Genomic DNA, 26,222 nt, shown 5'->3' with positions numbered 1-26,222 from the left:
CAGTTGCTGTGTGGATCCTTCTAGCAAGAAATGAATGTCACTTCTGGATTTTATTATACTGTCAAGTAGACAAGTGATAGGGATCAGAATTACTGCAGAAATAAGCAGCTGTGTCTAGTGCCAAAATATACTCCTTTATTGCTGGAATCCTGAACGTTATCATTCTAACACATGTGGAAATACGAGGTTTCTTCAGCATAAGGCAAACTGCAGTGAAGAGTGGCAGGCAAATTTACAGCCACGGTCTTCATGAGACACAGAATGTATTTTTAAAACAATTTAAAATGCAATTGGACTGCTAGATCATAAACTGTGGATTCTTCAGCAGAGAGCCTTGGTCTGTTTTTTTTAATGGTTTTGAGTGTGAATTAAGAAAATTTTTTGTCTTTTGCTGCAATAATAAGGACACTATTACAATTTAACATCAGTAGGTATTATTGTTATTACAACTCACTACAATTTAACTTCAGTAAGCATTATTGAAAAGTTGTACTTTCCAAGATAAGTTTTGAAAGCTGACATTCAAAAAAAGCTCAAGTATTTCAAGCAGAGAAACAAAATCCTAGTAATTATGTGTGCAGCCCAATTAGGACTGCTGTTGAAGGAATGGAGAAGGAGATGCTGTGTCATGTCATTGCAGTGGGGTGTACTTGAAGCTTCTTTCTGCAATGAGTTTTAGCTACTTTTAGAAAAGAATTATTTGGGGTTTGTAGAATAGCCTTTGGGCATAAAAGAATGCAAATTCTCTTTTATACTATATGTAATGACTGATTTTTTTTTTAACTGCTGTATCTTGTACCTCTGAATATATTCAATTACTCTAGAAATTTTTTTTTTTTTTTTTAAACTACTCCTCAGAGGAAATAAAATGAGAAATGTAATATGTTTGGTAATAGGTTTATACTCTCTCTTTCCCAAATGTATATTATAAATACTTCTGGAGAATAATTAGGAGATCTGTTTTGCTGGGGTTTTTTTGATTGCTAATAATCTTTTTCCTCCCCTGTCTCCCTTCGTAGGTCCCTGCGGAATTAGTACGGAAGGGTTCTCTGCCGCTCAGTGACACCGCTTCCATGAACTCCTCTCTACGGAGGATGAAGCGCAAAGCACCCTCACCACCCTCGAGAGCACCAGAAGATCAAAGTGAAAGCAGTAATGAGACTGGTAATCTTTTTATGCGGTTTAATTGGGAGGCAACAGAAAGTATGGCAATTTGGCTAAACTTTAAAGAATTACCTTATAAGAACTTCAAGTAAAAATACGAGTGCCAAACACCTTCAGATTGTAAGGAGTAATAATACTACTTTGGAGAGTGGGTCATGTAGTGTGAGAAGGTAGGCACTTTTTAGGGCACACAGATCAGAAAAATGCAGAAAATACCAAATTACTTAGGTTGACTATAGCAATTGTGTTTGTGGCAATCAGATGGACAGCTTGGGGTGGGGAGAAAAGATTAGCTTCTCTTGGTCAGAGAAAGTTTAATAGGAAATGGACTGAGAAGAAGAATTTGAGAAAGTTTTGTATTGTTCTTTTGTAATTCTTATGTTTGAACAAAAATTCCATTCTCTTTGGTTCAAAAATACCTCAGAGTTGAGATTTAAATATGTGGGAAATGTGACAACGAGCATTGGTTGCTTAAGAGAAGGCGCATTTCTTGAAGAATTCGCCAGTCTGCAAGATCATAGTTTTACATTTTATCCAGAAGTTCTGTTGGTGCAGAAATCTAGAGGTGATAAAAAAAGCTTGTTTTATTACTTGACTTTTTGCAGTAACAGAGTCAACAGAACCAGCCCCTACTAAAGTGGAAGAAAGAGCCACCGAAATGCAGTCTGAAACAGGTTGGTTCTTTTTCAAAATGCATTGATAATATCTACTTCACAGCAAGCTATGATAATTCTTAGTAACAAATTACTATACTATAGATGTGTCCTAAGCATAGAATTTTAACACTTCAACTCCGTTAACTTTTCCTTTGAAGTACAAATATGGCTTTCTAAAATATGTTTTGACTTTACTGTCTATAGAAACACATACAATATATTTTGTACTGGTCTCTGTGCTTTACATTTAATAAACTAAACATTATCTCTATTTTCCCTCCTCTCCTACAAGTTGTAAACAAGCTAGAACTTCTGTGATTTTTGTATGCCTCAGAACAAGCCTTCAAATCTGAAGCCCAGTCTTGTTCTCAGAACCCCACCTTGTGCTGCCCTGGACCTGCATAACCTAGGGGTGCCTGCCTTTTGGTTTGCATCTAAACAGCCTTTGAAAACAGAAGTTTGTAAATATAAATTGGATGCATAAATAGTTGTTTATTCATTAAATCATTTGATGGGTGCTATGGAAGAAATGTGATATATAAAAGTATAGCTGTTTAAAAACACAGTTCTTCAGCTGCTGAACATAATGCTTTTAAAATTTATTCAATCTGTATTGTTAAGTGCTGTTGTTTGTAAGCACCAGACTGTATGGTCCAGATATAAGATACGGCATCTAGGGGTCTTCTAAAATTTGTAAAAGCTTTTAGAATAATCAGTGCAGTCTGGAAAAAATCACTCTTCAATGTGTTTCACTAAGAATGGACTATATAAACACTAAGCATGTGGAATGCCACTGGCATTACGAGGCTAAACACTTGGTTTCTGTGCTACTTGACAGGAGGTAATTTTCCAGCTATTTTATTCAGGATGCCATTCAAATTGGTTGGAGTGGTAAAACAAATGTACCACAACGAGAGTCCTAGGTCTCTGGCAAAGTGGAAAAAAAAAAAAAAAAATCTGTAATCAGTAAATTTGGGCTTGGTTTGTGTTTAGGGCAATTTATGTCAATTATCAGAAAAGACCTTTAAAAGAAATAATATGTAACTTAATAACTGGGAATTATGAACCTATACTGTACAGTCTGAGGCTGGAGATGGAACGAAGCTGTAATCTTTCCTTTTCCTAGTTGTTGTAGCTGGTGAAGGAGGGTAGTCACTTCTAAGTGAATGGCTCTTAATTATCTTTATTAGTACTTAATTTTCTGTGTTGAAAACTGTGTTTATCTACATGTGATGAGTGTAAGATGATGAGCAAAGTTATCATACTATGATTTAAAATCAAGTCTTTTTGGTTTTCTTGAGCTTGTTTCTATCTTAAGATTGTAGATCCATGCTAGAATTTCTGCATTTCCCATCTCTGTAATGTCCGAGTGCTGCACAGATAAACAGCCTTGACCTTCATGGAAATAGCTTGTTTGCTTTTCCATAGATTTTGGAAGCTCTGCTTAAGGCATTTGAGTTTTGTAGTTAAATATTTAAGATGTAATGGAAAGCAGTAGAAAAATGTGATCATCTTCACTGGGCTTAGAACAGTCTGTGGTGAGCCCGGGGATTTGCCCCTGCAGTTAGTGATAGTCTTCATTCTCTGGTTCTGCTGCTGATGTCTTCGTGCAATGTCCTCTGCTGAAGACTTAATGCAGTGCATTTTTTTAAATTTGGGGACAAGTCACAGCACAGCTTCGGTGCCTTTTTTTCCTTTTTCTCATGGGGTACTGCTGCTCTCTGGTGGCACCTCTGAAACTGGCTGGAGGCCTGTTTGTGGAGGGTCCTTTCAGCAAAGCCGTCATCCTGTGAGAATCAGTATTCACCTGCGGCAAGATCAATTGCAGTGTACTTGTCCTATTCCTAGTCTGAAAAGTGTGCACATTTGGGTATTGTTTTAAATAGATAAATTAGTTCAATATCTCTCTAATTGCTAAGTGGACATAATTTTAACTTTACATAAACTCAGTAGTTCCTTCCATTTGGATTAATATGGCTTTGATTGTCAGGCTTCTGGAAGCACTGTGAGTTTTTGTTCAGCTGTGACTGGCATTCCCAAGGGCGTTCTGTTATGCATTGCTACTTTACCAAATATGGCATTACCTTCTGCCCTGTAATGAACCATTGCAGATGTCCAATAAATGTTATGTGGGGTCTAAATAGTGCATCGCTATTATACATGTGCGTTAAGTGGAACTATTCTATGTGATTTGGAATAGGCAACTTTTCTGTTGTGAAATGACAGTGTTCCCATGGTGTAAAACCAGACTGTACCTTGACAAAAGTAATTTGAAGGCATACATCTACTAGAATAGACATTTAGAAAGCATTAATTTGAACATTTGGGATTATAAAAAACTTCTTTTTTTCTCAATTATGATTTTTGTTCCCCTTCCCAAAGTGCTCAGTCTTTTTTTCTAGAGAAAAGGGTGAAATGGTATTTTAAAGAGAATAATTTAAAAATTGCAGCTTTTTAAATAGTTTCCCATCACACAAATCCCTTGATATAATCTTCTTGGTTACAGTATCTCTTAAGCACCCTTGTTAAGGACTATAGAGTGAAGAGCAAAACCACTGGCAAGTTTGCATGGCGTAGTCAGGCTTTCTGGCCTTGGTGCTTACAAGCAGAAGGGCTCAGAGCGCAGCGTCAGCCCACGCTCTGTTGTGCAGAGAGAAATCTTACTGACTCAAAGGAGACTGGCCGTTGGTATGGCAGTCTTCTCAGGTATGTCTTCACAACATCATCCTGTAGGTTTTAATAACATTCTTTTAGGGCTAATTAAAACTCAATGACTAATGTTCTTAGAGAATAAATTACACACAGACAAAAATGTAATTCATATTACAGAAGTATTTACATATACAGTATATAAGCAATAAGGCAACAGTATGTAGCCAGTATTGCCATAAGTACTTCCTAGCAGTATGTTGCACGTAAAAACTCTAAACTGAGGGTTTGGAAACAAATCATAAAACCTGAACTGTTCCTCAGGGGAGTTAACTGCATGATGTAAGTGAAGGATGGCTGTTAAATGTTGTTTATGTATCAAATGTATTCAGACTTTATTCTGCTGCAGCAGTGGTGGCCCAGGTCTGGAATGAGATCCATTAAGAGATGAAAACCAGTAGCTGAAATTAACTTCAAGCAAGGCTGATATTATGCTGAAAAACGAAGCAGAGCACTTCATAAAAAGTGTGAGGGTCGGCTTTGTTTGGTATTATACATTTATAGGTCAGGTTATCCCACTCCAAACCTTGTAAGTGTTCCTAGCACAGCAAAGGACAGACTTTCACGTAACAGGAATGTCAGCAGTGTCTCCTACCAACCCAAGCTAAGTTTCCATCCAGCGTAGATACAACTCAGCCTTTGTTATACTTCTCTCCAGAGGAAAAGCAACAGAGATGACAGCAGTGCCTGGGCACAAAGCCATAGCAACTCCAGAATGCTTCCATTTGTCTTGTCAGAAGTCCTGGCTGTGCTTTGCTGTATAATTCAGGTATCCAACAGAGTACTTAGACTGAAGGCCTTAGTCTTTGTTCCTGTGGCTGTTGAAGGCTCAGGCCCATGGCATAATAGTTCTCATTGGTAAAGGAGACAGTGTTCTTGAGAGCTGCATATGGGCTGTGGCATAGTTTCAGCAGGTTTGATATTTGCCCATATTCTGTCACGCTTTGTTTGTGCCTTGTATATTTATCTTTGCATGCATAAAAGCATACTGCTATCCCTAAAATCATCTCCCAAAGTAGGGAGGCTGCTGGCATGACTTTTCCCTAGAGGGAGATGAAAGGGTTTGGGTGGGAGGAAGAGAAGGCTCTTCTGATAGTAACTTCTTAAGGAGTCCCTTTAATACTAGTGTGGCATTTGGTATGTACCGAAGGAGCTCACCTGCACCACTTTGCAGTCTTGTCCCTTTTTCCCTGGGGATCTAAATCGCCTCTGCATTCGGCACTGTGACACAGGTTGATCACATTGTTTAATGTGTAACTACAAAGCAGTATTCTAAGAGTGCAATACAAAAAACTAGAATCAATAGTAAAATGTTTGGCTTTTGTAGTTGCTCTGTAACTGTGAATGAGTAACTTTGGTATTACTGAACTCTTAACTACTGACCCTATGGTAAAATCAAAGTTCCTGTTCTGTACTGAGATTTTCTCCAGTATATACAGTCCTCTATGCTGTTTCCATGACAGTGTACTTCTAGAGAAGTACTGGAAGCATTGCAGGATACCAGTCTCTACAAAAAAGTCAGTCTAAGATTTTTTCGTACTCTGGGATCTGCTACTTTCCAGCATTGCTTGCTTTAAGCCAGTATTTTGTTTTCATTGTTAGCCTTGGTTTAGACTTGGAAATTTGCTGATACAACTTAGAAAAGTCTGAAACCTAACTGCCCAAGTGCAAGGCCTGAACCGAACAGGTATTGGTGCGTGCGAAGCTGACAGGTCTACCCTAGTCAGGTCAGGCAGAGTGCGCTGCTTGTATGGCTGTTGTTGCCAGTAGCCTTGCATGGCACCGTATTGCAATATATAGCTGGAATTACTATTTTCTTTGTGTTGTGGAATGCAAGTTGCAAAGCCAAGAGGTCTGCTTACTAATATTTGAAAAACATGAATCATCATCTTGTGGTAGGAAGATTGCTGGCAGGGAGGTAAAGCTAGAGATGGTTAATCCAAATCAAAATAGGTGGATTTATTAGTTTAATTTCAGGTACACTGACTTATGTGTGTCCTAATCCACTAACTAAACCTTGGAGTTGAGCTATGCTCTAACTGAAAACTTCATTATTTTTGTGGATTAACACTTTTCTATGTACTTTATTTTTGTGCACTTCTGCTGTAACACAGGGTTCTGCACAAGACACCTACTTCAAACCTCATTGCAAACCTAATGAAAGTATTAAGAAATGTGGGCAAAATAAACTGTCTGCCTCCATGAAATCTGGGATTGTGATAATGTTAAATATATTTTGTTATATCCCAATCCAGTATTTGGGTTAAACAAGGGAAATGTTATACAGTAGTTACAGATGCAGAAACAGATGGACAGTAGCATGGTGATGAGCATATTCTCACGTGTAAAAAGAGAGACTTGGAAAGAACTAGAAAATACGGTGAAGTTAAAACTCTGAATGGGTCTCCCCCCACACACACATTATGAAGTCTCCTCAGTTTTCCTTCTTCAAACTACTTAGGCTGACTTCACAGACCTTTTGTATATATATTCTGCATTGAGATTTGTGAGTTGGTTTTTTTTGTTTGTTTGTTTGTGTGTTTGTTTTTTCTTTCTGTGAGTGTAGGTGCAAGGAGCTCAGAATACAACCTGGAAGAAATCGATGAAAGGGAAGAGATGATCATGCAACAGAGAGAGGACAGTGAAAGTACAAACACCTCTCTTGGGACGGGAGAGGTTACTGCAGCCTTCAGCTCTGCTGAGGTACCACTGGAAACTGAAAAAAATTATCCCGCTTCACCAGCTTCAGTTCCTGGCAGTGTTTCTGTAGACAACTCACAAAGCTTCCAGGAAGAAAAACAAGAAAATATGAGCACAGATGGCAAGTAAGTACGTTTTGTGACAAAGAAAGGAGCATTGGGGAGGGAATGGGGGAGGCAAATAAAACGTAGAGTGCTGTTTCATTGTGGAGCACAGAATAGAGGATTGTGAGAGAGGAATGAGCTTAATATGCTTAGCTTTCATTGTAGTGCTCTTCTGCGCACAGTAATTCATGAAGCTTTTCAACAAAAATTACAAAGAAGTGTTCTGCAGGCTGTTCTGTTTAAGCCTCCCTTTCCTTACTGCCCAAACAGCTGGACCCCAGAAAAGCTAAACCTGGCTCTAAAATACGCAGCGTATTTACCAGAGCAGCATGCTGCAAAAAAATTTGGAGTGATTAGTTAAATGAGAGTTTAGAAATTCATTCTTACAGTTGGGGAAAAACAGGTAGATTGGCCATTTCTGTTCTTCTGGGCACAGTTATCTATTGCTTGCATATTTGTTTTGGTTTAATTTTTCTTTTGTCTCTTCCTTATATGTTAGCCAGTTGTCTTGACCTGTCTCCATCCATCTGCTCTCAGGAAAACAACTTAATTCTTCCCTTTTAAAGAATAAACACATTAGTTTTCTTAACTGCTCTTTTTCCCTTCTGGGGATGCTGTACCTTTGCCCTTCAGCATCTTTGTAAAACTACCTGACTCAGCAGGTTTCCAACATGAGTTAGTTCCCGAGTGAAATAAATGTTGATTGTCCAGAGAAGTCCCTGTGTGTTAATGTAATTCACTGTTTCTCTGTTCCCTGAGGCAACTAAACTGGCTACTGTTCCCAATTTAAATTGAAAGACTATTTCAGTTACTGTACTGAAGCCAAAATGTGTGAATGCTCTGGTAGCCAAGAACTTTCAAGGTGGCACAGAGAGCTCGGATTTGTATTTCAAGGGTCTGTTTTGTTAGTCCAGGGCCAAGTGGGGCTTTGCAAACATCTTTGGTGCTCTGTCCTGACAAATATTGTGCCGGTTGCTTGCGTGTTTCTGCTCTGTGGGGATCTATGAGGAGGAGGATCAGCCAAATGTTATTTTTAAGTTGTCTTGAATTTGTGAATTATCAGACCTGTGTTACTGGGCCAGTTAGGCCAATTGTCCTGAGGACATTTCTTTTTTTCCCTGCTAGCTTGTAATAGCCCTTCATGGCCTGTAATCCTGGTGAGAATCATCTGTTGTGCGCTGTGCTCTAACTTTAGAGTTTGGCAATCCTGTCTTTCCTGAAATATCACAGGGATTCCACAGTGAGGAATAAGGTTTCTCTGACATTGTATTTCTGGAAACCTTTTGATAATTCAGATCTTTTGTATAAGATCTAGTTACTTTGAAGAACTGCTTTTTAATCAAACCAGGGTTATGTGTAATATTCCAGTCAAAACCACTGATTTCTCTCATGATATTCTGTGGTGTTTTGAGGCTTTTGGGTTGGTGTTTGGGGGGGGGGGGGGTTGTTTTGGGGTTTTTTGTTGTTTTTTTCTTTTAACATTTCAGCCTGTTGTGAATACTTGTAGTTTGGTCCCTCAGCTGTGTTCAAGGGAGTGGGGATAAGCAAGAGTACGGAGTGCAGGACTGAGCTTTAGCTTTCTTCCAACAATAATTTTAAGAGCGTATGCTCCTGTTTAGTGGTTTGTTGGACACTTACGGTGTATTTTGGACTGTACGAGCAACATGAGGACGGATGGTTATTGAGGAATTCATCATTTTAAATAATTCAAAGCAGATGTTTCTGCTCAAGGCACTGGTTCCTGACAACTAATACATTTGATGTGGCAAATGAATTGGAATCTTCATAATGTCAGTGTTCATAACTACAGAAAATAAGTGTCTTAAAGATATAAGTTTGAAGTTCTAATAATTTCTTTAAAGAGAATTTTTAAGTATTTTGGCCTTTTTCATATGCCTTTTTAAGTCAAGTCCCTACTATTCTCCCTCCTCCCCCCCCAAAGAGGAGGAGTTTTCCCAGCATTTTTGCAGTTGTCTTGTCCAGCATAATCTTAGGACAGAAATTGTACGCATTTGCAAAGTGTTTAGTATGAAAGTAGCATGTTTGATGCCTATTTCTGTCTTGTTCTCGAGGTATTTATTGAAAGGACAGAAAATTTTCCATTACTATTTGGAAAAGTCTGTACTGCACAGTTCGCATGTTCATATGCAGTCAGCGTCTCGTGCAGCTTCCTGCGTGTTGTGCTGGGGACAAAGCCAAGGACACTTCTTAAATGTTGGGGATGTCAGAAGTCTTTGCCCCAGGAACACTGTTACATGAATGATAAACCATCACCTTTGTGGCTTCACTGAAACTGAGTTGTTAGTGGAAAGGGGCTTGTTCAAACTGCATGAGGAAACAAAAGGAGGGGAAGAAGGGAAAGGAAAACTGATCATCTGCTGACATGGAGGAGAGTGAAGCTGCATGTCATTTTGGTAAAATATCATAGCAGCATTTCCTCTAGGTGGTGGTTTGATTTTTTTTTTTTTTTTTTTTTTTTAAATCTGTTCTGTGGAGTACTCCAGTGTTTGGCAGAGTGATTCTATTTTGTCCATCTGTGTTTGGAGAATATTGCCAGTTCTCTTGCATCCTTTCTTGTTTTTACTGAAATAAATGATACCAGCAAATTTAATGTACTGTTGTGCTTTGCAGAGGACTACAGACTAAGATAAGCAGTAAGCAAGCTGCATTTGAAAAAGACAGGAAGCTTAGAATTTTGGATCAAAATGAAACCGATGGTAAGTAGTTCCCACTCATATTTAATACTTCAAAACACAGCTGAAGAGAACTTTTCTGTTCCTTTGAAAAAAACAGCAATGCAGTCAACTCTTGAATGGCTATCATTAGATTAATTTCTTTATGCTGTCTCTAGCTCTGGTGTATCATCTCTGAGATGAGGTGACTGCAGTTTGGGTTTTTTGGGTTTCTATTTTTAATATATTTTTTTTTAGTACTTGCTGTAGCAGTAGTCTAAGCTGCGTCGCGCTGCCGTAGGGCAGTACGGGTGGAGCAGCGCTGAGGCAAGGGAAGGCTGGACGCAGAGTTTACCCTGCCACGCGGTGGGGCGTGGGCACTGCACCGCAGCGGGGAGGGAGAGGCCATCTTTGCTTACGAAATTAGCATGAATTTTCTACATGAAAATGCAAATATTTTTAAACACAAATAGAACAAAGTGACATGCTGATATGAAAAGAAATGATGGCATCCTGTGCATCTTATGGATCGTAAATTCTTCCGTGGATTTAGTGACCTGACTGATTTATTTTACCCTTTTTTGACACTGATTTTCAGATTTACATATTAGTCCTTCTGTAGTCTTATATTCACTACACCTCTGTTGATAAATCATAACAACGTACTGCTGAGTGCTGATTATATGTGACATAAGTTCTAACTGCCATTTTATAACATACTTCAAATGAGGAAAGATTTTTTTTTTTTTTCAAAATACCACCCCAAATAATTATTCCTAAAGAGTTTATTTTTTCCCATTATTGTATTTAAAACAATTTGACCCAAATATTCCTGTGTTTTGGAGAGGACAATGTGTTTAGTCTAAGGATAGAAAATTGAATTATCAGACCTGCGAAACAGTTGGAAAAATAGTTAGAAAATTGCTTTTGTCCATATGTTTTTCAGTTGTTCCCTTGTACAAATACATAAGGTGTAGTTCACAAATAACATTTGTAATGTTAAAATTAAAGAATGGAAGCCAGAAAAGTGTGGAACTAATAAAAATTGCGTCTAACTTAATATTGAATAGTCCTTGAGCTCTTGGATGCATGGCTTCATGATCTAAGGGGGAAGGTTGAATCTTTTCGGCATTTGTATTAATTTTGGAATCTCTTTTTAAGTTAAAGATCACAGTGATACAAAACTCCTTCCAACAACAGAAGAAGGGAAAGAACTTCAGACAGCCAAAATTAAACCAGCAGATTTTAGAGAAAATAACAAGCTCGAAGCTGACAGACTATCAAACTGCCAGGCATGTAAAAATGACATCTCTGTAAGTCACAGGAATTATCCTCAACTGATTCCAGAAAAGCAAGATCAGAAAACAGATGAAACCAGCTTGGACACAGTAAAAACCCAGGACGTTGCAGTCCAGACAGGTCTGTTGGATAGTAATTTGGGAAGGACTACACAGAAAGAAATTACTGTTCGTCAAGGTTACGAGTCATCCACGTTTAGAGGACTGGTCCCTCAACACAACACAGATACAAACAACCCCCTTCCACAAGTGACACGTGGAATACTAGAGGATGAAGTTACTTCAACAGAACAAAGTCTGGAGAGACAAGAAGTTACCCATGAAAAAGTAAATCCCATAAATGATGAGAGTCACATTTGTATAAATGGCAGTCATTTTGCTTCACCAGAAACAACTGCAAAAACTCCAGACGGCTCTCCTGTAAAAGGTTACCCTCTTTATAGGCAGGACACCAAACCTAAACCCAAGCCTGCTAATGAAATTACAAGAGATTACATACCAAAAATTGGAATGACTACTTATAAAATAGTGCCTCCAAAATCCTTAGAAATAATGAAGAGCTGGGAATCAGAAGTTCCATCAGATTATAAGGATCAAGAGGTATCTACTTTGGAAAACACTCTGAAGCATGAAGACCCCAAAGAATTCATAGTGCAAGCTGAAATTCCTCATCCAAAAAGCATGAGTCATTTACACGTTGGTTCACAAAACGAACTTGCAGCAGCGAATGATCTGCTGCACAGAGTGAACGGCATTTCTGAACATGTTGTGACCGCTGGAGCTGAGGGTAGTGCTGAGAGCAATCGGACGGAAACAGAGTCTTCCAAACAGCATGTCCCACTGATGCTAAGCTTGGATAAAACAAATGCTGCTTCTGAGACTCAGGACAAGTCGAATGCATTAAGTCCTACAACGAAGCCTAGTTCTTTTTATCTACAGATGCAACGAAGAGCTTCAGGTCATTATGTGACATCTGCAATTGCCAGAAGTACCGTTTGTGCTTCTAATTCCATTCAAAATGAAGCTAAAAATACAGATATGGGGAAAAAAGTCTCATCCCCTGATGCAACTTCTTTGTCTTTACATAAAACAAGTACTTCCTCTTCTCCAGCAGATGAAGAAAAAGTTGATGATGAAAAAAAATTTGAATCCGCTGCTTCTGTTAAAAGCAATAAACCTCCAAGTTTTCCCTCCTGTCCGCCAGCACCGTTGAACCTAAGAACTCTAAGAACTTTTGCAGTTCCAAAGCCGTACTCCAGTTCGAGACCATCCCCTTTTGCTCTTGCTGTCTCATCCGCAGTGAAAAGGTCACAGTCATTCAATAAGACGCGTACAATCACTAGCCAGGCACCGAGAGAGGAATCTCCTCTTGAACTTTCCTCTGGCGCTTCTGCAGCTGAATGCTCCTCAGCTACCTCCGTGCCTCAAGTGAAAAGCCCTTCCTTACACACCATAACAGGGGACTCACAAAACAGTCTAATAGATAAGGTAATCTTTATTTCTAATATTGGTTGGCTGTTGATCCACTGTCATCGTGTGACCAGTCTCAAGGCTCGTCCCTGAACTGCTCCCTGATCAGAAAGTGCTGTATTCATACAGTGCAAACACCTTGTGGTATGTCTGGCAGTAGCACAGCAACATAATGAAATACAGGAATACAGGGAGTGTTAAAGTGAAAACGACCTCATTCAGATTATTTGAAATAATTATTTCATGCCATAATTAGCATCCTCTGCTTCGAAGAACAGTAAGTTGAATAGAGCAATGAATACTGTGTATACCTATTTTTATGTTGGGAGTGCTTATGATTTGTTCATTATGGTTCTGTGTGTTGATTTCTTAAATCTAATTCCAAGTAGTGTGATCAGTTTGGCTTCAAGTGATCATGGTACAAACATACTTGAGCGGGGTATAAAATACTGCGGGCATAATTGTCTGAGGGAGAAATAGTGGAAATGTGGCTGATCTCTAAAATCTTGAATGACGCAAACACTAGAACGGTGGCAGTTTGATATGCAACCTTGTGCCAGGTTGACTTGGTTTTCCGTTTATGACTAATTCAGATTAAAAGGTTCTGTTTTGGTTTTCCTCCCACTTCCTCCCTTATAGAAAGGCAGCAATGTGAATAGTGAGGAGAAAAGCCAGGCGCAGTCAGGTGCTTCCACTGACCACCCACCCCCTGTCACTAAGAGACAAACCGCGATGGCGTTCCAGCGCTGTGACCCAGAACAGATCCACCAGAGCTTGCTGGCTGCAATCCGCTCTGGAGAAGCTGCTGCCAAATTGAAAAGGGTGAGTTTTCACCATTGCATCCATAACAATGAACTCATGGTACTTCTTCAAAAGGGCCGTACTCATGCCCGACACGAAAAGCGGTTAGCTTTGGCACGAAGTGCTGCTGGGAGGTCTCTTAGCAGTGGGAAGGGAGGTGGGGAAGAGAGTTCAGTTTTGCAGAATGAACTGGTGAATGCACACGCAAAGCTTTGTATGTCCATATTTCCAAGCAGTACAAATCCAATCGGAAATGTTCCTGAAATGAATTAGAAGTCTCCAAGTTATCTATTAAGCATCTTTTTTCATGAAATTAGGAATGTATTCAATTGCTTGTTTGTGTTTATATGGTTTGAAGCGGGTATGGTTTTAGACACATGCTAAGCAAATTCACCCTAGACCTGAAGTAGCTGCAATCTTTTGCAGGCACATAACACACAGAAGTTCTGAAGATTGTATTTTTCTATTTATTAGACTCTATCAGGTCCTTAATTCTTCTTAAATGTACTTCAAGCCTCCTTCTGCCATTTGGTATCATTAGTAAGTTATTTCTCACTGTGTCATCAGCAGTCCTGGTAGGACCATCTTACCCCGTCCCCTCAAGTTAAAACTGTGGCTTAATTTTTCTTTTCTCTCTCCTAAAATTCACCTGTACTTCTCTCATTGGGTAAAACATTGCACACTTGAAAAATCTGTATTGTTTTAAATTGGTAACCAGACATTTTAATGATAGTCTCACACAAAGCTTTCTTGACCCAGCATTAGTATTTTGCATTCTGTACAGAGGAATAATTTGTCATTGCAGAAGGTTAAAGAAATTCAGTATTTTTTGTTTCTCTTCCCTTTCCCACTTCAAAGAAACAAACGATGTGTGGTGGGTGGATGTGAAGGGTGGTTTTTTTTTTTGGTTTTATGTAAGTCGTTGATTCCCTGGGGTCAAAATCTCTCAGTGGATGGTCAGGTAGGACAATCCATTTCATACGTAAGGTTTCGTTTCAGTGTAGCGCTGCAACAGCCTGTCTGAGACTTGTGGAGCTCCCGCCAGGTACACACTGCATGGGAAGATTCGGTTTCCTGCAAAGGTCACAGGCATGCTCAAGTAGTTTTCGACTGCTGCTGCTACTGTCAGTATCAGTGGTGTGTAGTATGGCTTGTAACTGCCTGTCACTAACCCCAGCCACTTAAAAACAGGAGAAGATTAAGCAAATGCTGTATTGTTCAGAGTCACTAAGAGGTCAAATCTATCTGTTCTACCAGAAATATTGTTTGGATTTTGTTTGCATGTATTTTTATTAAGGTTTTTTTTTTTCCCTCTAATGCATAGTTACATTCTGAATAGTACTGAACTTTATTTATTTTGCATAGTGTGTTAAGTTTGTTTTATGATTCTATGGGAAACACGCATGAGCATGGCTGTTGGCACAGTTTAAAAAAAATAAAGTTCGTAATGTTCTTTTCAAAATTCAGGAAGTCTGTTGCTACTAGGAGGAAAACAAAGAAAAACTCCATTATGTGGATATTCATTCTTTTCTAATACAAAAGTTCTTAGGGTAGATTTGACCCATGTAGACTTTATCAATCTGGGTACAAGAATGGCATGGGGAAGAAGCGAGAGATGATGATTGAAGTCCTTTTTCCCCTCCTTTTCTCTTGGGTGGGTGGGAGATGTTCTTTCTCAGTATAGTATCCAGGGAGGCTGGGGGTGAGGAGAGGGCTATACTTTTTAAGCAGAAATTTTAAGGAGAAGTAATGAAGATGCCGTAAGCATAAAGAAAAGCATTCTGCAACACAGAAACTTAAAACAGGTTTCAAAAAAAAAAACCCAAAACGCACAAAAAAAACGCAATGAAGAACGCAGTGAAATTTTGCCAAACAGAATTGCACATGCTGTTCTTTTCACTCTTACCCAGACCACATACACTGTGGTACAGGTATGTCTGGCAGCAGAAAGAGAGGGGGTTTGGCCTATGGCAAAAATAATAAAACCACGGTCTCATTTTGTGTTGAACACGGAGAACTGGGAGTAGTAGGACAAACAGAGAAATGAAGCATTTTGTATCAGTAACTTAATAGCACCCAAAAGTGAATTTCAGTATTGAAAGGACTTTTTAAATGCCTTCACCTCATAGCTTCCACCTTTGTGCTGCACTCAGTAAAAGGAGTAATAACCTGATCCATTTGAATAGCGAAAGAGGTCTGTCAGGTGCTTGCTTCTCTTTTTACCTCTTACCATATTCTCCTGTCTTTCAGCTCGGCGAGGGGATCATTGAAAAAATAAAACCCTAGCACCCCTAGCCAAATTATTTATTTTTTGCCCAGTTTTACTTAATATGTTGTGAGCATGTAATGCCGAGATCTGTGGCCTTTTGTGTTGATGGTCTTTTCTGTTCAGTAGGGCCCTCAGTAATTGCTAACCTAAAATGGGTCAAGTGAGGTTTCTTTTCCCCCATTTTTCTCTTCAGAATGTTTTCATTGTGTTGAGTAAACCGTGTGCTGTGGTGTGTGGTTCGCATGGCTGTGAAGCATCCACAGCTCCCGTTAACTCCAGTTGGAGTTGTTGCTTTATGCAGCTCCCTTGAAAATCAGGTCGTTGCTGTCTGTCTGAGAAATGATAGTTTGCTCCGGATGGTATAAAGGAGTGTTCGAAGATTTTGTTAGATATCAGCTCTGTCAATATTTAACAAAAAGTGTTTGGTTTAGCAATGTTTTTTATGTATTTCTTTGCAACCAGGAGGAGGACTAAGAATTGTGCATGTTTTGCATAATTATACACGGAATTTTTAGACAGGATAAAATATGTTCTTAATTTCTTGTATTTCCACTTCTGTAGATGTGCTTTGTTCAGAAATCATGTAGGAGGTCTTTCATTGTGATGAGAAAAATGCTAACTAAAGTAACAGTACTTCTGTTTCCTTGCAGTAATATTGTGTAACATACTACAGGGAGAAGAATCTGAAAAGTTAGGTTAATATTTCTTTTTTCTTTTTTTTTTTTCCTTCCCCTGCCTGCAGGTTGGTCCTCCATCAAACACCATATCTGTCAATGGAAGAGCCAGGCTTACTCATTTGTACTCCACAGAAGCAAAAGCTAATCACTAGATATTATACCAAATATTTTGCACTTTACTACTGCTTCATAGGCCAACTTAATACTAACTACAAATTTTTGAAAGTGTAAATGCAAGTATATGTTAATATATTTTTGTCAATCCTTATAGGAATTTCAAGGTGGGTCCTTTGATGCCTTGGAAAGATTATTAGAATATGTAAATTATGGTAATATTTTGCCTTTTTCTCTTTATAAAGCTGACTGCTGCTAAAAAGGTTTAAGAGAAGGTGCAGATGAGCTTTGCTTATGTTAAAATGAGATTAAAAATTCTTTATTTTAGCCTTCAAGACTGAACAATATGTAGCACTGCTGAAATTACAGATTTAAAGCAATCTAACAATTTTAGATCATTAATTTTCAGTTGTGTATTACTCTAACAGATTGTATGAATTTCAATCTACCACATGCTGCCTCCATATTACCTTGTTAAATTAAATTTGTAATTAGTAGAAAATCTTAATTATATGCAACACTTTGTTTCTCTTTAAAAAATGAACGGTTTTGTTCCTTCAGCTGAGAGTAGTTGGGATAAGTATTTTGATTTTTTAAATCTCCTTTAATTTTTTCCTGGTAGCACACACACACAAAAAATCAGGACATAAATTATTGGAAATTTTTGTACTACTTCAAAGCTTTTCTTAACTGTAGCATTACATGATGTTTCTCATCTACTCTTTGACTACCTGTATATAGTATTTACCTAGCACTCAGATAAGCAATAGTTTTTGTGAACTAGATATATATTTTTAAGTAGTCATCAGCATATAGTCACTTACTGATAAAATGCAAATTCCAGTTTTGATACTTAATGATATAGAAGAATTTTTTTTCACTGGAAGTATGACTAAGGAATGAACAGCTTTGGACTTATTCGTGTAAAATATTTTAATCTTATAACAGCACAATAACACACTTACAAAGCATTCTTGTGTCTGAAAGCGCCTATTTATAGATTAAACATTAAATACCAAATTGGGAATATATATTAAAAGAAAATGCTTCATGTTATATTTTATCTATTTTCCATTTCTTGTCAAAGTTATACATTTTGGGGAGAGGGGTGGAAATCTGATCGCACTTATAATGAAATAGCTGGATTATGGATGCTTGCAGCAATTGCTGGGGTATTTGCCATATTGAAATGTTTTCTTGCTGGACTTGATTTAAATAAAAGTAATTGTATTTAGTTTCTATTCTTTAACAATATATTTATTTTGTACTTTAGTGACATTCTGTAACTTAATTTCAGAAACTGATCTATATGTGCATTTCAAGGGGTTTTTAATGGTTTGCTGCCAGGTTTTTGTGCAATAATCTCAAAGAGGTCTCATTACTTTTCTAATACAAAGTCAATTATTAATTACAAATAGCAGTGTTAACTTAATGCTGAAACCCTTCAAGGAACTTTTTAGTAAATAAAAATTCATAAAGAGAGCTGATGAACTTTTGTTCACTGCTGTTCTCTCATGCTTTCTCTCCTATATCTGAGTCCTTTGGCAATGTGTATTGCCGCTTCCTTCTCCACCTTGTTCTTGCCTCCAGTCAAGGGCTAATTCTAAGGGTGGGGGGAACCCATGTGGTAATTCAAAAGATCTGCTTCAGGGTCTGACTGCAAAGGAACGCTTCATCCTTCATTTGAAACTGGTGAGGTAGAAGAGGTAGGAGTTTTTTTTCTAGTTTCTAACTGGGGCTTACATTCTAGATTTCACTGTCTTGGAGGACAGACTTCAAACTTCTAACTCTCCCAGGATTCTAGTGTCTGTGTTCATTGTGGTATTTGAAGTCCATGTTGTAAGTGTTCCTGTACAACATCCTGATCCGTAACTGCCACGGAGAGGTTGCACTGCGAAAGGAATCCCCTTGTTTGTACTTTGACTGGGAGGGGGCTACATTTTTTTTCTCAAACCTTTGTATTCTCCGCCAAGGTGACTAAAGTTATTTCATAGGACCACTTTAATCTCTATCCGCTGTAATACAAGTCTGCATGAAATTTCACTATTTCAACCAGATTGGTGGAGTCCATTTTTTCTGGTTTGGGGAAAGAGCAAATAAGCTTGCTTTATTGTTGTTTGCTTTGGTTTTGACTACAGAACTCTACTACTGTTATGTTCCTTAATCCCATATGTTGAAAGTACATTGTCCTTTTATGTGAACTCCTGAAGGCAAACATCATCTTATATAACAGAGACTAAAACTAAAAACACTGTGCTTGAATTTTAGGGTTTCTTGTCTTTGTAACTGAACTTGCTTGATAATTAACTGAAATGTCTACACACAGTAGTACTGTGAAACTCTTCAATGAGATTTTCTGTTACCTGCTGGCAATATTGTTTAGCAAAACTTTCTCTTTCCCCTTCTTCTGACATATACATGTAAGACATTTTTAAATCTTGCTATTGTATATCTAGAGACTAATTTTTTTCTTATACTCTTGTATTAAATTCTACCACAAAAGCTCTTCTTCATGAACTTGACGTGTTGTTTATTGTTCAAACAAGAACATTTCTGCTCAAGTAATGAGTGTTTCTAGCAACTGCAAGCCCAGGTTTGACAGCAGTAAATTTGTGTTGTGGATGCCTTACATGAGGGAAAACAGACTTTTTTTTGGCCTAAGAATACTTACAGTTTGGGCAACCTGTACTACAGATGTCTTCCAACAGAAGGCAACTAGTTATGCCTTCTTAGTTCTTCTTACTTACGGTCCCCTTGTTGCTTTTGAATGGCAGTCCGTGTTTAGGGAAGGAAAGTCGGAATACTGCAGTAAATGAATGTCAGTGTGATTGTGCAGACAGAACAGCAGACCCCAATAAAGATACACTATGACTGACTGTCCTGAGTTCTTTGAAGAAGCACCAGATATCCTTGTAGCACAGCGGGATCTTGGTCTATCTGAGACTCCAGGGCTTTCTAAGTAAAGGAGGGCTAGAAAGAAGAAAAGAGATAGTAAAAATTCTCTTGTTAGTTATTGTAGGTACCATTTTAATTTATTCTACAGAAGAATGTAATTAGGACTACAGGTGTACCTGGAGAAGGGAGCAGTTTTGCTTGGAGAGCATCACCAGATAATATTTGAAAATATTATTGTGACTAGAAGTTTTAATGCCAGGGCAAGAGCGCTTATACTTGCAGCTGAAAGATGTTAAAACCACTGGATGTCTCCATTTTTGGGAAGTATCTTTAGTAATCAGCGCCATAGTTTTTCCCAGCTACTTGTGATTTGTGCCCTAGCATACTGTAGCATACGCCATGAAGATCTCTAAGAGCAAGGAAGACCTTAAAATGACATGGATATGGACCAAGAGGTATGGGATCACACATACGAGGTAAAGGGTGAGAATACAACATGACAGCAGCTAATACTTTTGATTTTAACTTTGTACAGGCACCTGTTACCAGCTGAAGCAAACATTTTCAGTTGGAGCTGCTTAGAATCCTATTTTTAATACACAATTGTGGAGAAGGTTGGAAGAATTCTGTTAAACAGAAACAAAGAAAAGATGCTGTTGAGCAGTAGGGTGCACATCCTTGAATGTAATGCTTGGCCAGAGTGCCTCTATCAGGTGTTGGACAACTACAGCTAGATTGAAGAGTCACTGTAAATGACCAAGTTGATGGGTTGGTAGCCAAGGAAATAGAGCTGTTTGCAGAAGGGAAAATGTGTCTTAATTTGTTTATGTCTGCGCTAACAGAATGTGAGGCTGAAGTCAAAACAGTGTGTTTGGACCGAAGCTGCCATCTTCACAGGTACGGCAGCTGTTTCTGGGTGCTGTGAAGGGTCTGAGGTTCTGAAGCTGTGATGTTCTGTTCAGCTTCACTGCTGACTGGATAGCTGAACCTGAAACATCACTGGTTATAGATGGATTTCTTACAAAGTCTTATTTCGATGATTAAGCAAAGCTGTGGCAATATCAATGGAAATGCTTCAAAGCTTTTAATTGAAAAGGATGCTTTCTATGTGGATTATTTTATACAACCCAACTGAAAATCACAGGTAAGGTGGATTTTTTAGTTGTCTTTAGAATTTCTGATTAGGTAGCTTTGTGAGAGGGAAGGTGTCCTTGTTAAATGACAATGAATTTGCAAGTAATGGGTTACTACACTTTTAAAAAATACTTCATTTTGTTTTGTCTTCCTTGTAAGAACTATGTGACATGGTAACTAACGTGGAAACTATGTCTCAAGAATCTGTCACCATGTATTGTACATAAAGTTGCATTATTTTTCATCAGCTGTTCATGCTTGTTAACACAAGCACTAAACACCTTAACATTTTTGGTGTGTATATGTCTTCAAGGAGCAGATTTGGAAGACATAAATAGTTTTGTTTAAGTGAAAGAGGAGTAGATGAACACTTTCTTCCACCCTCCCTCCGTCACCCTGGAAAGACCACTAAAACTGTTAATGGAGTTAGTTACTTCTAAATTATTCAAGACACTTAAGAGAATAAAATTAATGGGAGGGGGAAGGAGAGAGGATGAGGTAGAGAAAAAGGACTTCTGCTTTTCTTGATCTGGAGAATGACCACTTGTCTGAGGACAGACAGAAGGATATTTCTGCTCTTTCCCTGTTAAATGCACAAAGGAGTAATCTTCTACAGGCAAATTATCAGTTGAGGAATGACTTCAGTTGCTTCCCAGTGGAAGATGTTGCATGAATTTGGTATTCGTCATCAGTGTCTTACAATAGGAAGTGCTGCTTCTGCCCCCACCTTTCATATTTTATGTTTTCTGTTTTGGCTTCGGAGTTCTACAAATATTGTACCATTTTGGAACGTGTGGGTACAAGCCAGAAACTGAAAGCTTAACTCCGACAGTCTGATAACTTGTGATCCCCATTCATGTAATCAGTACAATGATGAAAATGCAGTCCTGTGCAGGACAGGCATTGTTCCACATTTATTAATATAGCAATGAAAGAAAATCTCTTAGCACCGGGAAAGGGAGAAACAAATGTATCTGAAAAGGACACTAAAACTATTAGAAAATTTTAACTATGTCTATTGGTAATCGTTATTTCAGAGTGACTGTGCATGTATAACTTAGGGCTTGGAAATAACAAGGGCTGTGTCATCTCCAACAGAAACAGATACAGCTCCAACTCTTTGGGATTCTTTTTGGCACTGGAGTTGGATGTAAGTTGCTAATTCCTCTGTGAACTTCTCAAACTTTGAGAACAGTCTTGTGCCAATAACATAATACAGCCAATGTGATTATACACAAATGCAAGTGACATTTACTAGTTACTGGTTTGTGATTGTGTGATGAGTATATTTTTAGTAGTTGTTTGGTTGATATCAGCTGCTGCACGAAAAGAACAACTGTCTTCTGCTTCAACAAATGATCCGCGTGGAGTTTTCTAAAGCATTAGTTTCCATGAGTGCATGGGCATTCCCAAACAATGCTTACAACAGGAGTTTAGGGGTAGGGTGGGAAGCTAATTCTTGGGTTCCTCCTTAGTCCTTTGAATACTCCTCAGAGCAACCAGTAAAATGGATGGAGAGGCTGAAGCAAACTTATTCAGAGTGGAAGACTATTTCTGAAGAATACATTCTAGTCTTGTCTTATATGGAATGTAAGATGGCGTTGTTTTGTTATTCATATTAATAGTGACCCAACTCTCTCTCAGTAAAAAGTGGGCGGCAAGAGGTGGGGGAGGTTGGGGTGAGGGAGGGGAACTTCAAGATCAATGTAGCTGAACTCCTCCACAAAGAACCCACAACTTGGTGATGGAGCATTCCCTTGTTCCTTCAATTGGAGAGAATAAACTGAAATACCTAAAATTCAAAGCCTTAATCTTGGATTTCATTGGATTGGCATGATTCTTCGTAGTATACCACCAACATATGTCCCACGTATGAATTAAGTATCATATTCCCTTAGTTATTTAGTGGCAAAAAATGGAGATAGATCATCATATGGAATATTCAAAAGTATTTACATAGCTATCTCACAGATTTAATCTTATGATTTGTTGACATTTTTATGCAGCTAATATAGGGGGTTCTGCTTTTGTTGTTGCCATGCTCAGAGAATGTCAAATCCATGGGGCATCACCTTTTTATAGTTCCAAGTCTCTATCTGGATTTTTTTTAATCTGAATTTCATATTGAACTTAAATGTTGAAAAAATGTGCAATTGTTATGATGTTTTAACATCTTTGTGTGAAGGATCCCCAGATGTTTAACAGTATATAATTAGGTCGATCTAATCACTTTATTCATTAATGAAATACTATCACTTAAGGTATACAGTGGCTTTGATTAGAGACATTCCCTTATTATGTGGACTAGAACCGCACCTGAGGATGTCTATACCGTATAAGTGAAGCTGGTCGTGTTTTAGTAGTCATGGCTCTTCTACAACTGCCTTCGGTCATTTTAAAGATGTAAATTCAAGCCTGCTCTGATTTACGAATGAGAACATTGTGTGCTTCTGACACTATGTGAGCGTGAGTGCTGCTCTGTAACTTGCGTAAGGAAGTCAACATTATTAATATGAAAGAAATTAATTAACCATTGAAGCAACTTGCCACAGAAACAGGTTTAGTCATTATTTACATTCCATATGTGAATTGAGACTTAACTTGATCACAAATTATAGGCTTGATGCAGAGATTACTGCATGAGGTTATATAGTATTACCACTGTATAGGGTCAGGTGGTCACAGTGGTAACTTATTTTCATGTAGGTGTCAGATGCCTGAATTCCTACAGGTAACAAGGAAAAAAAAGAGTGTACTCCATCAATATACATACCAGAAAATTTTGTTAATTTTGAAGTAAGCGAATACAGAAGCAGGGAGGGGAAAACACAGAACATAGCGATGTATTCTAAATAGTGTGGTTTAACTAAAAAGACAAAGCATCAGGTTATGCGAGTACTTTAAAGAAGTCTGCCAGCTGACAATTTTTTGTTCAAGTAGGGACTGGAATGATTTGAAATACTGAAACTGAAGTTTGTGGACAGTTGTTTTGTACTTATCACTCAGGTGTAGACTGTAGCACTAAAGTGTTGTAGAACAGTCTTTTGTAAGTGTCAAAAGAAAGCTGGGTGTGGAGAATATACTTACTTAGAATACCATATGGCTGGAGAGCTGATGGTTCCACCTCTACAGAACTGACTGTCATGCCTAGTGACTCAACAGCTCTCTTAGTTCTCCTTTTGTGTCCTGTTTTTTATAAATAAGCAGATTTTAATGCGGCAGGGTTTTCTAGTACTCTTTGACTTACTGCGTTACAGATGGGTAAAAACAAAATACCAGCTAAAAATAATGCAGCACCTCCTCCTGTACTATGCAGAGGGTAATGACACTCGTTTAAAGTCTTTCTTCTGAGTACTAAGCAGGCCTGACCTTGCTTAGCCTGTGATATTATGGTGTTGGGTTGACGGTTGGACTTCATGATCTTAGACATCTTTTCGAACCTATGATTTTATGACTCTATGATTTGATATAATCACAGCCAGGGCAACAAGAGCACACTAAAGTACAGTACATACAAGAAGTTTTCACAAGTGACAGAATAATTAAAAGAATAGGAATGTTAAAGAATGGGCTTGCATATGTGACAGTGAACATCCAGAGGAGTAAAGGAGTTGAAGCATCAGCTCAGGGTAAGGGGAGAATTAAGTCCACAGAGCCTGCAGCTGCAACAGCTGTTAAAGAATAAATCTGGCCAACAGTGGCTATTTGCAAGTACTTGTGTACTAGTTCTGGTGTACATGAACCACTAGTGTACTTACTAATGGTTAACATATTTCTAGTTGAAAAAATAATTAATAAACTATTGTTGGATTCAGAATTTCACAATTTCCCCCCAGCTATATGTTTGTGTCTGCCTGTTTGTTTACTTTTTTCCCCTATGTGATCCTGAGTGAGAATTAAGATGTGAGGCTACAGTCACTCTTAATCTGAAGTGATAAAGCAAGGACAGATGAATTTATTTCACAGTTGCTTAAGGCTTTATATAGCTCTGATTTATCAAAAATACAGTGAAAATAATCTTTAAATAGTTAAGCTGATTGCAATTTTCTAAATGAAACACTTGAACTAAACAGGGAAATGGGAAGGAATGTGGAGAGAGCTGCAATTGGTCACCTTGGTTAAACAGCATGATTGATCCTATCAGCAGATGCTATTCCATTTCTTCAAATGCTCAAAGTGCGTTAAACACTTGAGTGTGGCCACACCAGTGTGGACCACATGGGAGGACACCTGCAGCTACAAAATGCTTGTACCAAGTAAGTCCCTATGCTATGCACGCTAAGTTGCTGCAATCCTAAACTCCAGCACCTAAGTGATACAAAGAGGCGAAGCAAAGGCTGAAGAACTGGATTGCAGATAACTTTCTTCTTAAATTGTAGAGGACTGGGAGAGAGATGGGAAGGCAGGTAGCTGCAGAGTTAGGTGCCTCACTTTCAAGGATTAGCATACTGTTAACCCTTATTAAAAGCTGCGGTACTGCTAGGGTTAATTCTTGAAAGGTCAGAAGGTCTGTTGGGAGACAGCCACCAGGCAGTCGAGCTGCTGGTGGCCCCAGCTCTTAGAGTAGGCATGTTCTAACCATCTCCAGAGCGCTGAGGCCAGAAAGCTCTGACAGAGACACTGTTCACCTGAGTCTTCCTTTACCAAGATGACAGAGGGGTGGGAAGAGGAGAGCATTACAGTTTGTGTAGCTGCTGGTAACTGTGTATGGTAACTCTCTTACACGTAGATGTGTAAGAGAGCTCTACCAGAAACTATCATGAGACACAGGCATGCGCTGTATGCACGGAGTTCACCTGGGGCTGGCCCATCAGGACAAGGGACCCTGAGAGAGGGAGGTTTTGGGGAAGTGGGCTTCTGGGTTCTACCTGGAAATGGTGGGTTTAATTTTTTTTTTTTATTCAGACTGTGTCTGCTATTAACGCTTTTTTAAAAAATGAGTATTTTCAAAATGAAAAAAAAAATATTCTAGGCTGTCAGGTGTGTTTGGAAGTTCAGTAGACGTAAAAGGCATATTCTTTGGTGCCCACTGAAGATAAAAGGCTGAAAAGAGAGGTAAGGAAGGCACTGTTAGAATGTATTGTCAGGAAAAGGAAGGGAGTCTTTTCTTGTGTAACTGTTGCATTAATTTAAAAAACATAATTTGGTAGTGATGTGAAATGTAAGTTGCCTGATCATCAGTGGGGAAAACAACATAGCAGAAATCAAAACTGCAACCCAGCAGGAACAATTTTCTCTCAGAAAGTGGGGGGAAGCAGTTACAAGAAGCAGTTATTTTAGATTGAATTCTGACTCTTTAGATTGATAATTTAAAGGTGGAAGGCAATTTGGGCAAGAGAGAGAATAAAACAAGAGTTATAAGACCTTTAGAAAACATGTCAAGAAAGATGAAAGGAATGAGGTTGGTTTAGCGTAAAAAAAAAAAAAAAAGACTGATTAGAATGACATAACCATGTTTCAACACAAAAAAAGTGGCTACACCAAGGCAAGTGATTAATCATTGTATCTTCAAGCAACAGTCTGTTCCACTGTTCCAGCTTTACAGCCTAATGGAAGAAT

General features: G+C 38.4%; 1 protein-coding gene across 4 annotated transcripts in view; it reads left to right on the top strand.

The window, feature by feature from the left end:
* The window catches only part of COBLL1 (cordon-bleu WH2 repeat protein like 1), a 95,179-nt gene extending 77,063 nt beyond the window's left edge, over nucleotides 1–18,116 (top strand). For all 4 annotated transcript variants that reach the window (XM_075431047.1, XM_075431046.1, XM_075431049.1 and 1 more), the window contains exons 8-14: nucleotides 1,020–1,164; nucleotides 1,770–1,838; nucleotides 7,096–7,354; nucleotides 9,965–10,050; nucleotides 11,167–12,791; nucleotides 13,413–13,595; nucleotides 16,586–18,116. In XM_075431047.1, the coding sequence (XP_075287162.1) occupies nucleotides 1,020–1,164; nucleotides 1,770–1,838; nucleotides 7,096–7,354; nucleotides 9,965–10,050; nucleotides 11,167–12,791; nucleotides 13,413–13,595; nucleotides 16,586–16,672 (2,454 nt within the window). In that variant the 3' untranslated portion in view covers nucleotides 16,673–18,116. The remainder of the gene's footprint in view (nucleotides 1–1,019; nucleotides 1,165–1,769; nucleotides 1,839–7,095; nucleotides 7,355–9,964; nucleotides 10,051–11,166; nucleotides 12,792–13,412; nucleotides 13,596–16,585) is intronic.
* Nucleotides 18,117–26,222: the final 8,106 nt, after the last annotated feature.

Source organism: Opisthocomus hoazin, chromosome 9 (assembly GCF_030867145.1).
Source record: "Opisthocomus hoazin isolate bOpiHoa1 chromosome 9, bOpiHoa1.hap1, whole genome shotgun sequence".
Classification (NCBI taxonomy): domain Eukaryota; kingdom Metazoa; phylum Chordata; class Aves; order Opisthocomiformes; family Opisthocomidae; genus Opisthocomus; species Opisthocomus hoazin.
This window is presented reverse-complemented; position numbering and strand designations above follow the sequence as displayed.